The following is a 13,505-nucleotide window of genomic DNA, read 5'->3' on the forward strand; positions in this document are numbered from 1 at the left end:
TATTTATTTATTTATTTATTTATTATTACTTTTAGTTAATTAACTTTTAATTTGCCTTTTAAGCCCTAACATAAAAAGAAAAAGAAAATACTAATTTCTTAAAATAGATTTGTTGTTTGTATTTCGGTCACTGATTTAAAACCGATAAATAATGTTACAACTCCGATCACAGACACCAAAATACAAGTGAATGTAAATTCGAAGGTTGGCAATGATTATGAAAAGGGATGTGGATCCTATACCTTCTTGCTAATGTCAGTGTTCTTGCGCTTTCTGCCCCGAACCCCCCTTGCTGCCTGGTCACTACTCACAGGATGATTGGTCGTTGGCTCATTGTCTACCGCAGCAGAAGTATCTTTCGGGCTAGTTTGACCAGGCGGAGCAGAGAACCTCTCCACATAAGTTGACCATTTTTCAGATATCATAACTCCTTCTCTTTCTTTCTCTCTACAACCACTGTCCATTGCCTCATCACCTTCTGTATCCAATAGTTCCATTGTCATTTTACAATCCTTTTTATACTGTAATACAAAACAACTATTTTACACCAAATATTTGATAAATAGATGATATATAATAAAATAATTATTTTTATATTAGATACTTCGAATCAGTATATAAAAAGAAATAATATTCACATAAAATTAAATCTACACTGCATGTTAATAATATTGTCAAAATGAATATTGTTAACAATTGTATATAAGTGTGCATAAATGATATGAAATATTACTAATCTTACAAAAAATATCCATAATTGTTTGCAATAAAATTAATTATATTGATTAAGTCATTCTGTAAAAGATATTCATTTGAAGTAAAAAAAAATGTAATAAGAAATATACTTAGAAATATTTCTAAATTTATAACTAATGATATAAAATCAAACAAATGTCTAGACTTATATCATTTGAAATTAAAAAAAAATAAACTTATTTTCCTTCATATTGTGAATAAATATTTTGATATAACTTATTTTATTTAGGAGGAAAATATACTTTTGCAATTATGCAGTCCATATATATCGCAAAATGTTTACTTACTATATATATTTTGAAACAATTTTCATCAGCCATTGTTTTTTCTGCTTTACGCTGATACGAAAGTTCAGCACCAAGCCTCATATAAGCTGTAACACATAATCCACCAGCTCCACTACTTTCTTTTGGTTGACGTTGTTCTCTTTGAAATAACTCCATACATTGTTGACATATAGGATCGGACACTAAATGCTGCAACTATAAAAATTGCATTATATATTATTTTAGCATTTAATATATGGCAGTGATAAAAATGCTATTATGTACACAAAATACAAGAAAAAGAACAAAAGATAGAAAAATTTATACTATAAATAAATAATGATTTACTAAAAAAATATTATACATACTTGTCTCACAGCATATGTCACAACCTTGTCCAAAGTAAAAGCAATATATGCATGTATACCAAACATTTCACGCAATGTATCTTCATATGCCGTACTCTCCATATTTCCATCCAAAACATTTTTCACCATATCCAAAAAGGCAGGATAATAGTCTTCGATTTCTATTTCACCTATGTTGAATAAAAAAGATATATTTCTATATGTTATAAAATAAAAACCAGATATATTTAATTTCCCTAATAGAAAAAACTTGGAATGACTTGCTTACTTTTTGGTTTTAACCTAAGAGCCACAGCAGTACTCTCCTTACGTTGCTGTTTGTATCTAGATTCTTCTTCTGCAAGGGTAACCGCTCTCTCATACATCTTAGTTAATCTTTCACAGAGGATGTGATGTAACCTCAAAAAGAGGTACCAATTATTACTGCCCATGAAAAGAGTGTATGCCTCTTCAGGATCATTTGATAGGGCATGCATGGGTATTTTGATATCAGGTTCAACTTTAACCGAAGTGGAAGACAGGACTGGGGAAAGTGGGGCCTTACTCCTGTTTGCTTGAAGACCACCATGTGGCGATGACATGGTTATAGATTGAGAATTACTACATGCTGCCACACCCACATCCTCTTTGTCATCTAAACAATTAATTAATATAAAATAAATGCATGCGTGTGTATGTGTGTAATTATAAAAACAGAGCAAGCCAAAAATTTAAAAAATTGATTTTACGACTTATTTTACATTATTACTTATGTTACAAATTACTGGCCCGTATATATGTTACAGTTAATGTGAAGAAGCATAGAATGCCCAGGCATTCTATAGAATTTCTGTTCGCGAAGAACATTTTATAAAATGCCCGAAGCAAATGAAAACAAATTTCGGATATTGTATAGATTGCAGTTATTCTATAGAATGCACCAGAAGGCTTCAGTTAATCTATAAAATGTGCTTTATTTTGCTGTTTTTAGAGATTGAGGGAAATGATTTTAAGGAAGGAGATTTTAATGGTTTGTTTCGCTTACAATTGCTTCAGTTTCTTCCCCCTTCCCAATCTCTAAAAACAGCCAAATGAAACAAATTTTATAGATTAACCGGCGTTCTATAGAATATCTGGGCAATCTATGAAATCACTGGACTATGTGCATGATGTGCAAATGCTTCACAGATTTCCCGATTTACTACAGAATGCCCCAGGCATTCTATAGAGTCCGCATAATCTCACAACATTAACTCTAATATATACAATATATAGATATTATTTATTCGTTTGTTAAAATATATTTAGAATAATATCTACCATCTTCATCTCTCTCATCGTCGCTAAGTTCTTGGCGTTGATGAAAAAAGAGGTCTGGTATAAAATGCTTAAGTAAGAGTTTGATACGCTGTTTATCTTCTTTATGAATAGCAGTTTGTCGTTTGACATGATGTATCAATAAATTAGCTGCATCATCTAAGACAGATTTGTCTTTATAAGGTAACACTAAGTGCGGACCACTGTTTCCTTGATTATCACTGGTACCTTCGTCTACTTGCTCGTGTCTCTATAAAAGAATTGTAATAGCATATATCAATATCTATTAAAATTATCAGGTAATAGCCAAAAAGATTAATTTGAACAGATTAATTATACGATATACTAACCTCGTCATATAAAGTCTCAATTTCATTAAATAAACTTTTAGATCTTAAAGCTTTCACATCGTTTTGTTTAAAATTAATACCTTGGTGATCTAAAGATTTCAAATAGTATTTCTCATTCTGTTCTCTCCAAATTTTATTAAAGCCTTTTTGAGCTTCTCGCCACTCCTCTTCCTTACTCTTCAAACGTCGTAAAACGACTGGTACTGCAACTACAGGATTCTTTTTAAGACCTTCTATAATATCAGCAGCTTTATCTCCATATATCCTTTTTAATGCACGTTGATGTATCGTGGGAGAATAACCTCCAAGACAATCATCTAGTTTAAATTTTTGAATTTCTTCTTGGCTCATCCTATTCATCTTTTTGTGGACACCTTCTAATACCCTAATGGTCGATGCATTGGTTTCTATCACGCCATCAAGCTCAAATCTTTCATCTTCACAACGATAAATAAATTCTTCATATTGAGTTTTTCTGCAAAGTCATTATATGATATTGTAGCTTTACAATTTTTTAATTTAAAAAACAAAAAGAAACTATATCGAGAAATATCTTAAAATGTTTTATTTACCTTGATGTAACAAATGTACTATCCTCTGACCAAGTTGGGAATGATACCCATGTATCATTTAAAACTTCTTTACATAATTGCGTTCTACCAGTACATTTTGGTTGAACATAAGACTTAGGCAAAGCACAATATGAAGCTCCTAATCGCTTGCACGCTGTATAATCAATTTCCATCGCTAAATCACCTTGAGGTCGTTCTTGGTGACCACGCGCCACATTATTTGGAAGTGCTTCGACTCCTAGACCGCTCCCTGTATTATTTGTTGATGTATTGGAAGAATCAGATAAATGGCCCAGAAAATCTTTGAACCAACGTAAAAGCTCCGGAAAACGGCCAAGAAAAGGTGTAATTAATTGTATCAATTCTGATTTAGAAACGATTTCTTGATTAAAAAGTACAAGGCACCGAAGAAAATTTTCATAGACCTCTTGTGACTTTAAAGCCTTACGAACCTACAACATAATCAATAATCAAATAGTCAAATTAATTACAGAGACAAATTAACCCATTTGCATCCAAGCGCGAATGTTTGCTATCACCAAACGCGGATATATCCGCGAGCTGCGACTGCCTACTATCACCGAGCGCGGATTATTCCGCATAAGAAATATTAGTTTTTCTATCTGTGAGAATTTGATCGGTGATGTTTGGGCAAGAAAGCTAAAGTAGACGCATGGTACAAATGGGTTAATATATGAACCGTTTATTTTGAAAGTGGTGTAAGTCCATTTTCTGTTGTTTTGAGAAAATTAAAGGTTTGCATATTGGTTAATTTAAAAATATTCATTAATTATATCAAGTTTGACAATATTTCTATTAATTTATCGATATGTAATTTGATTATATACATTACTTTTAAGCTAATTTAACTAAAATAATGTATATTTACAGGCTGAAAATGGACTTATACCACTTTTAAAATTAGTCAACTGTTAAAATCGTTTAATTTCAGTTTAGAAAAATCAAATATCACTTAAAATATATTTCATATTAATCCAATTTTCTTTACAAACAATAACAAGAAATAAAGTAGAAGTAGTATTTATTTATGCTCTTCATGTGACAGTGTTTTTAAATATTTATGATGCACAAAAGGTATATAGTGTAATAACTGCTTGATATTCTTATATTTTTCGTAAGTAATAGGCATAGCATCGTAATACACCAGGCAATTTTTTCAAATTTTGACTGGTCTTTCCGGACATATAGGTGATAAATTTTAAGTCTTCAGTTTTGTGTCTTTCATCAACATTTTATATAAAATAGTATAGGGTGCACTTTTTCAAAACCTTATCCAAAATGTTTGCAACCAATTTATCTTTTTTTATTGTTTTTTCTTGTTATCTGTTTTTTGATTGCGTTCTGTAGGTTCTTCGTTGAAACGAAATTCTCTCGTTTCATTTCATGTAAAAYGAATTTATTATGTTGTTTACACTATTTTATATCATATTATTCCTGTGGTGTATACAGGAAATTCTTTTTTATATTATTTTTTTCTATGGAAATTRGACTTACACCACTTTCATAATTAATGGTTACGTAATTTCTTTTACCGGCCAATTTTAAATTGGATAAAGCATTGACATTTTTTAAGAAATTAAATACTAACTAGTTATAAATAGAAAGTTTACACTAAATTAAGTATAAATTACGTGATATCTCATTTTTTTTTTTTTTTTTTTAAAATGGACTTACACCACTTTCAAAATAAACGGTCCATATATATAAAGAGAGTGAGAGAGAAAAATTAAATAGAAGAAAAAAAAAAAATACCAACCTTGTCAAAAAATGCATAATCGTTCAATGTACCATATTTTCCAGCTTCAGCTATAGTAACATCTCGCATTGATGCTACTTTGTGCTTTTTTAATGGAGGTGGTCCATGTTGAATGTGAGAATTACCTCCCGTAACAGAAGTTGAAAATGATGGACTCCTTTTTAGCTGGCCTGTACTGTGACCTAATTTTTGACCAGTGCTGATTTCTCGGACGCCTGATCTATCTCTTTCACGATCACGATCTCTGTGATCTCTGGTATCACGCTCCAATATACAAGTGCCACTTGATTCCCGAAGATCTCGTGAAATGTTAGCAGAATTGTTGTAAGTTGCTTTAAGACTCAATGGTTTCTTTATTATTGTTGTGTGATCACTTACTGGAGCAGTCTTGTTACTCTGAAACATAGCAGACTAGTCCTGATTAATATTAATAATTAAACAAAATTACTTCTTCCTATTATGTAGATAATAATTTAAAAAAAAAAGAAAATAAGGAAAACATAAAAGTTAATATATATTTGTATCTAATACTTAAAATATTGAACATGCATCTTTCAATCGCAGGACTCACCAACGAACTTTGCTGATTAGTCGCATCTGGTAAAAATTGACCAAATTCTGCAAGTAGATCTTCTTGATTTTCAAATAATTTAGCAACTTGACTATAAACCTCAGCTTCTGTTAAATGTTTAACATTAGTAGCAGTACTACCACCAGTACTTGTACCGCTTATATGACCCGATTCTTTCAAATTACGTTGTTCTTTTTGATACGTATGTAATATCTCTAGAAATCGTTTATATTTATCAGGTTGACCTTGAAAGCGATTCTAAAAGAAAACAATAACATTGTACATATACAATTAATAAACATTTAATTCTCTTTTCGAATATCTACTGTATATTCAAAATCTAATCCATAAATTTCTATTATTATTATTATCATTTAAAGGATAAAACAAACCTTAATTTTATTAACGTAGTTAATAGCATGGTTAAACTCGACAGGTTGACTTTGTTGCGTTTGGCCGCTGGTCGGAATACCATCTTGAGCTTGACTAAGAGCTTGACTTACTGCCTGAGCTTGTGCAGCACTAACATGAGAATTGTTGTAAGATTGAATAGGGGGTGGCGAGGGTGCATGAACCGTTAAACTGCTGTTGGAAATATTATTCGCCAAGGCATGATGTATACTCCCAGATCTAAAAAAGGATACCATTTTTGGAAAAGCAAATATTAGGTTGGTGGCGTTAACATAATTGTAGCTTTAAAATATCTTCGAAATAAAATTTAATGTTAAAGTTTTCTTTCCATCGCGAAATTTACAAAAGCAAAATCTAAATGTACATAAGCTAATTAATTAATTTTATGATCAAAAGCATGGTTTTAATTTAAAGAACTTTCTCTTGCTTTAAATTCAGATTTTAATTCATTCAATAAAATCACTCGAATGTACTTATTACCGACTAATTTTTCATAACTAATTTATAGACGTAAATAGAAAAATAGGAAAAATGAGAATAATATAAATTAAAATCGATCGCACCAATTTGATTTAACTATTAGAGCATAACTAAATACAAAGCAACTAAAAGATAAGCGTTAAGTATAAGATTATCGAGTATAAGATTATAACAACAACCGCAATTATTAAGCACCAACCTAATATAACAACAAAATATTAGTTTTGGTACAAATAATTATATTAAATATAAAGAAGTAGAAGATTCGTTAGAGATCTTACCCCTGCATTATTTGTAAAACTGGTGGTGCTTTTGCTGGTTGTGTTGGCGGACTTGCTACAGGTGGTGAACCAACATTCACCGTACAATGATGTTGCGATAACGTTGTTGTATGAGTAGCAGTCGGACTAGGAATACTAACTGATACTTGGAATGCGTACCCTTTTTCATTTGCTTGTACTTCTATTTTGTAGCCTGGTGGTAAAAAAGTGTTGAAACCAACAATCAGTTCAGGATGTCCCTTAAATAAATTGCTCACTCGTGTAATAACACCTGGAGTATCAATACTCTGAGATTTGAATTCTTTCATGATATCCAAAAAGTCATTATAAACCTGTAAAGAGAATAAGAATATAATATTAGCTTATCTATTCGCTGGCTTAACTATTAGTGCATAAAAAATGTGAAAAATAAAATTCAAACCTGTGGTTGATCACTGAATTTGTACTTGACTTGATCCAAATAAGATAACGCATCTTCGACTTTTAATCTTTGAAATTGTTGAGATCCACTGCCGCCACCTAATCCAGGACCTGGGGGAGTAGATGCCAATGGTGCTACATTGCTTGAATGTATCTAAAAAACAATTCCATTGTTAACGATAATGATGGATGGTTGCTTAAATAAGCATGATAAAAACCTTATGTCTAATTGTTGGCTGTTGTGTGTGAACTTGAGTTTGCGATCCTGTAGTTGGTTGCTGAGAACCCATACTGTGATTGCTTCCACTACTTATTCCACCATGTAATCCACCACCTGTATTTACATTAGTACCGCTGCATGTAGAATTAAGTCCTCCTGCAGATCCAGTTCCCTAAAAAAGTATATAACTTTTCTTTTGAAAAATTTTACATACAATCATTAAATTTACATAAAATTTTATAGATATGACGATCTTCTATAGATCAAGACGATATAACATACTTTAATAGGGGATGGAGTAGCAGTTGGTACAACAATTGCCCCGGTATACTGCTGTTGAGCTTGGGCAGTACCAAATTGTATACTTCCCGGCATTTCTTTAGAAGTAACAGATCGAACTGCTTGACCAGGTACAATCAGGCCTATTCCACTGCTTGAATGATACTCTAATCCTCCACCACCGCTTAGACCACTTCCTCCGCTCACTGATGAAGGTTTTAACGTTGCTGCTGATGACGCTATTTCATCCAGCCCGCGAACGCGTTTCATGGCAAATCACATAGGGGAGGCTGTAACAATGTACTTTATTTTCACATCCATAATGTCTATATACCTAATTAATAGCTATTCAACATTTCAGTATATACATAAAATTTGTTCATCTCTCCTTCTCATTTTCTCTCTATTATTCCATTGTTAATATTCATTATATTTCCTGTAATTCACTAATACGAAGAATTCAAATTTAAATCGTTAACTAGGAATTGTTGTTAAACGACTCTATCTCTTTCTTCATATAATCAAAAAAATCGTATCCCAATAAAAACTCCAATTCTAAATTAAAATAATTATTGTTATGTTAATCAATTCCTTAATCAATTATTGTTCGAATTCGATGAACGATTTGATTAAATCTTTAATTCATGAAATTCTTAAATCATTCAAATATAATCACTTGCGATTAAAAATTGCAGAACGTATATCAGTTTTCATTTAAAAAATACTTGTATAAAAATATATAATCAATCAGATTATATGAAGCATATTGGCATGATTATTTTATTTTGTTAAAATATATAATAATAGAAAAGATGAACAATATTTCTAACAAACAAAATCAAATATCTCGTTTAAAGATGCATGCTCATATAGGTTACATTATTTATAAAAAAAAAACTAAATTTAAGAAAAATCACATTTACGATAAAATCAAACGTAAACACATACATACTTTATTACGGTGAATGTATGAATTATTACTAAATATTGAAAATATTAGTAATTTATAAAATGCTATTCCTATATTTCCTTACTAATACGATTAAATGCTCACGCACACAACTTCATCCCGGTGATTCGTGCAACCTTCTTCACCACTACACAATCGCCACAAAGCCACTATGAGCACCATAAAACAACTTGAATAAAAATATGTAGAAAAGAAACAAGACTAATTTAATAGAGAAACATCCTTTAAAAACATTGTTTCGCGAACAGAAATGTAACGCTTCAGAAGGAAGAAAACATGCGACGTAGGCTCTTTGCGCGTATGGAAAAAAGGAAGACACAACGCCTTTTCCCTACTTCACTTTCTAGATATGTTTCTTTTCTCTCAACTAGCTTACGTTTTTCTGATACTCTGAATAAGGCAAAATTGCTTTTCACGTTTTGAAAAAAAATGACGGATTACAAACGCAAGTTTAAATCTAACCTTAGAAATTCATCGCGTCGTCGTACCGGGATATACATGACGGTATAACAACAATCTAAGATTGTGCGCACGTAAATATATGCATGCGCGCGCAGTACATTACATATCTTATATAGATAAATAATGGATGGATGGATAGATTGGTAGGTAGGACGCGCGCGCACATTACATACATACATAAGAGCGTTCCTATACTTAAGCGCCAAAGTGACATTCACTCCGAGGGGTTTTAGTTATTCTGCTGTACGCTTGCTTTCTGCTACACTCGAGCGATGTTTTTCGCTATATTCACGGCAGCGAGAAAAGAATAATCATGGTGGCGGTGGTGTAGTGGTGGTGTAGTGTGGCAAAAGCGTACAGCCGCGAAATTCGATGCGTTTAATAATGGTGTTACAAGTGCGATAAGGTCGGAAGCACGACAGGCTTCGATGGATCGATATTGAGCGTTAAATTATATCTTCTTGATTCTAATAACTATTTCATTTATCTGTCAAACAGTTTGATGTTTAAAATTGTTTTTAACTGTAACTAATTGCTATTTTGATGTTGTTCATATCTAGTATAATCAAAAAGTGTCGTCATCATCAAAGAAAGAATAAACGAACAAAGAGAAGAGGGTGTTTATTGCACAAAAATAAAAATGACGGAAAAGAGGATATCGAAGAAGCGCGCCTTACCCACCAATCATCCATTATTCACATACATACATACATACATAAGTCGTTTTATCGTGACGCGGCAGCGACGAAGGAACGGACGGACGAACGGACTAACGGACAAACGACGAACGAACCAACGAATCGAAGAGCCGCCGAACTAGAAACACGACTACTACTCGTTAATCCCCATCTCAACGTAGATACTTTACCCCTCTTGCTCCCTGCCGACGAAAAAATGTAAAGAAAGAGAACGAGAGAGAACTTCTTTCTACTTCATTCACAAAGATGAAAGAGCGGCATGTATGTCGGGTGCTGTGTTGCACGCATCACGAGCGACATTCCTCTATCCGTATTCTCTTTTACTACTCCATTTCCGTCTTTCTTCTTTCATTTTTTCTTGGAAGAAAATAATCGTAGCCATAGTTTCTAATTCGTAACCTACGACACGCATGTAGTACCGATATACAAAAAGAGAGAGAGAGAGAGAAACTTAATTACGCCCTGCCTCTCTGCACCTTCCTCGCCAACGAGCAAAGCGAGAAGAACTTACTTATCGCGCGTGACCTCGCGTGGTAGAAATAGAAGACGGTGTGTGTGTGTGTGTGTGTGAGAGAGAGAGAGAGAGAGAGAAAGAAAAAAAAAAGAGAAAGAGAAGAGGGGGCAGAAAACTCGAAAACGACCATGGCTGGAAATTTAAAAAGCTCCTTTCCGAAATAAACAAAAGAAACATTGAAATACCTAGATAGGAATTTTTATTGGAGAATATTCTCCCCTACTGAGAAGAAAAAAACAAATTCGAACTCGAAAAGAGAGAAATTACAAAGAAATGATTTCTTTGGAACGGCGGAAACGACAAGTAATATATTATGCACGACAGTTAATTCTTTGGTTGAAAGAGAGGTGCGTTGTCCTTTTACTTTTTTTTCTCTGTCTACATTCTTTAGCTATTTATCGTTACAATCTTTGTCATCGTCGTCTTTGTCGTTTTTTCTTCAAAACATTTGTCTTATTCTCTTCTCTTCCTCTTTTATAGCAGAATTATATCAAAGCTCGCAAATAACTAAAGAAACAGAAATGATAATAAAGAAAGAGTGCCGGTAGACGGCCAGCTGTAAGAGACGCATACGGTCCTGATTTTCGCGAAACACCCAAGGAAGCGCACCAAGCTGAACGAAGAATCTTGTCAGTGTTGCACGTTTTCAAATACTTCCCGGTCCACATGTTACGCAATATTCTACGTAAATACATAACACATTTTCCCGAATAGCTTACGGGCGAGGGATATCGGTTTTGTGTATCGCTCCCCCCCCCCACTTCTTTTTTCTCTCTTACTAGATACGAGCCATACGTATGCACACACGCTTTCTCTCTCTCTCTCTGTTTCCCCTCCTTCCCCACCTTGCCCTCTTCTGTTTCCCCAAACCCCTTCCCCCTCCCTGTCTCTCCCGCGATACCGGAGGCAACACGCACTACCAATACACAGAAAAGACCCTTTTCCCAGGTCGCTACCGCACCATCATCGTCGTCAACGTCGATTTCAACGACATCGTCGTCGTCGTCGTCGCCGTTGTTCTCGTCCTCCGTTGTCCCTCGTGTCGTATCGTGTCGTATCATGTCGTTGTGTCGTCGTAATAGCTATTGTCGTTGTCGCAGTGTGCGGTAAAACGCGAAGGTTTTTTTTTTTCTTTATTTCTATCAAACCAACCGGAGAGAAGCTGCTTTCTTCTTCTTCTTCCTCCTCTTCTCTTCCTTCCTTTCGTTCGCTTCTTTTCTACAACTTTTTCTTCTTTTTTTGCTCTTCTTGCAAGAACGGGCGTCCGGTCTTCTATCACGAAATTGAACCGGAATTTCTGTCTTTGCCTCCTGCTCTTATGCTTATTTCTCTTGATATCTTCTTAAGACCATCGAAATCGTGTAGTGTGCGTAAATAGACACGAAAGAATGCACATTTTCGCAATTACACGTCGAGCTACTGAAAGAATTACCGCGCTATCCGCCGAAATTCGTAGAAAATACGAAATACATTCTCGCACTGCACGAAGGTACAAGGCAAACTATTGGATTTTGTATGGCAAACAAGGAACCGATTGGCCGCCTAGCGGGACGGGGAAAGTCGAATGGTGGGAGATATCGAGGAGGAGTAGGGGAACCCTGCAGGATCGTATTAACGGATGCGCGGTTGGTGTTCCTCTACAAACCCTTTAAGTATCTACGAGTAAATATTTTCATCAAATTAATGCTCCCTTTTTCATATTTGCCTCTCCTTCTTTCTCAAAATTCTATGCCTAATTTATTTCTAAAAGATTTAGCAAATTTATTGAAGTTCAATTTGTGATATTTATTGCCAACGAAACACAATGTAAGAACAAGAAATTATGACGTACTCATTTCTCATCTATGAAAGAACTCTAAATACGATAATTAAACGACTACAAAAGCATACACGAAGCACGGCAAATTTGAACGTATCTTTTATAATAATTACGATATTTTAATGGATTTAAAGTTTCTCTTCGTAATTCGCATTCAACAACGAATAATATAGAACGATTTGTTTCTATGCGCGAATACATCGTCAATTTCAACACTATCATCTAACGTGAACTCGACTTAATTTCGTCACTATTACAGAGCGAGAAAAGGTATTCAAATTTGATAGGAAAATTTGGAGAAAAACATTAGCAAAAGTAAATTCTTGCTTATAGAAATGCACAGATAGATTGTTATCAAAATCATAATTATCGTTTACTTATTTGGCGAGTGCAATTGTTGATATTTTCTTTGAATATGGTAAAAGAATAAAATCCTATGTTTATTAATGAAAATGATACGGCCCTGGTGATCGTGGCGGCGAAGCCGCCAAGATGCGTGCGCATCGCACAAGATATCCAACCGTCGACCGATTCCCCTCCCCACCCGTCTCTCCAAGAAGTCGCCATCTTCGTCACCCAACAGCTGTTCCAAAAAGCGAGCGAACTCCCCATATTAATGTGGGTCATGAAAACTGCGCAAAACCCCGTACGTTCATAAAAAATGAAGCGCGTTTATGAAAAAATGCGTGTTTAATTGCGAAAAATTTGTCTTTCAATCTTAATATTAAGTAACAAATACGTCGTATCTATCTCTAAACTGTGGATTGCCACGATAAGTGTACGACTCGGTAGAAGTAGGCGTTGCGTATCTGTCAACGAGCTTTACTGGTTCTTCGACGAGAAAGCCGAACTCTGATTGGTCGATTCTGCTTTGGCAGGTCGATTTATGGCGCGCAAGTCTCAAAATATGAAGCGAATGCAGCTGAACGCTCCAACGACAAGCTATATGTCCTGTATCTTCTCTTTCCTCCCTCCAACTTCATTCTCTACCCTTA

At 34.1% G+C, this 13,505-nt stretch overlaps 1 protein-coding gene across 7 annotated transcripts in view; it reads right to left on the reverse strand.

Annotated features, from left to right (window-relative positions):
• Positions 1-12,361, reverse strand: part of LOC106785418 (paired amphipathic helix protein Sin3a) — a 19,493-nt gene extending 7,132 nt beyond the window's left edge. Inside the window, exons 1-16 of one of the 7 annotated variants that reach the window (XM_014745857.1) lie at positions 11,844-12,361; positions 9,106-9,166; positions 8,051-8,337; positions 7,767-7,940; positions 7,550-7,702; positions 7,129-7,460; positions 6,349-6,586; positions 5,957-6,214; positions 5,386-5,796; positions 3,609-4,060; positions 3,037-3,511; positions 2,690-2,936; positions 1,659-2,024; positions 1,391-1,560; positions 1,044-1,238; positions 243-521 (exon numbers count right to left, since the gene is read on the reverse strand). In XM_014745857.1, coding sequence (XP_014601343.1) covers positions 243-521; positions 1,044-1,238; positions 1,391-1,560; positions 1,659-2,024; positions 2,690-2,936; positions 3,037-3,511; positions 3,609-4,060; positions 5,386-5,796; positions 5,957-6,214; positions 6,349-6,586; positions 7,129-7,460; positions 7,550-7,702; positions 7,767-7,940; positions 8,051-8,317 — 4,017 coding nt within the window. In that variant the 5' untranslated portion in view covers positions 8,318-8,337; positions 9,106-9,166; positions 11,844-12,361. Of the gene's footprint in view, positions 1-242; positions 522-1,043; positions 1,239-1,390; positions 1,561-1,658; positions 2,025-2,689; positions 2,937-3,036; positions 3,512-3,608; positions 4,061-5,385; positions 5,797-5,956; positions 6,215-6,348; positions 6,587-7,128; positions 7,461-7,549; positions 7,703-7,766; positions 7,941-8,050; positions 8,338-9,101; positions 9,167-10,347; positions 10,398-11,843 lie in introns of those variants that run through there. The other 6 variants (XM_014745858.1, XM_014745856.1, XM_014745860.1 and 3 more) reach the window with 6 other exon arrangements.
• Positions 12,362-13,505: the final 1,144 nt, after the last annotated feature.

Source organism: Polistes canadensis, unplaced genomic scaffold (assembly GCF_001313835.1).
Source record: "Polistes canadensis isolate GaletaPanama2010 unplaced genomic scaffold, ASM131383v1 scaffold_50, whole genome shotgun sequence".
In the NCBI taxonomy this organism is placed as follows: Eukaryota; Metazoa; Arthropoda; class Insecta; order Hymenoptera; family Vespidae; genus Polistes; species Polistes canadensis.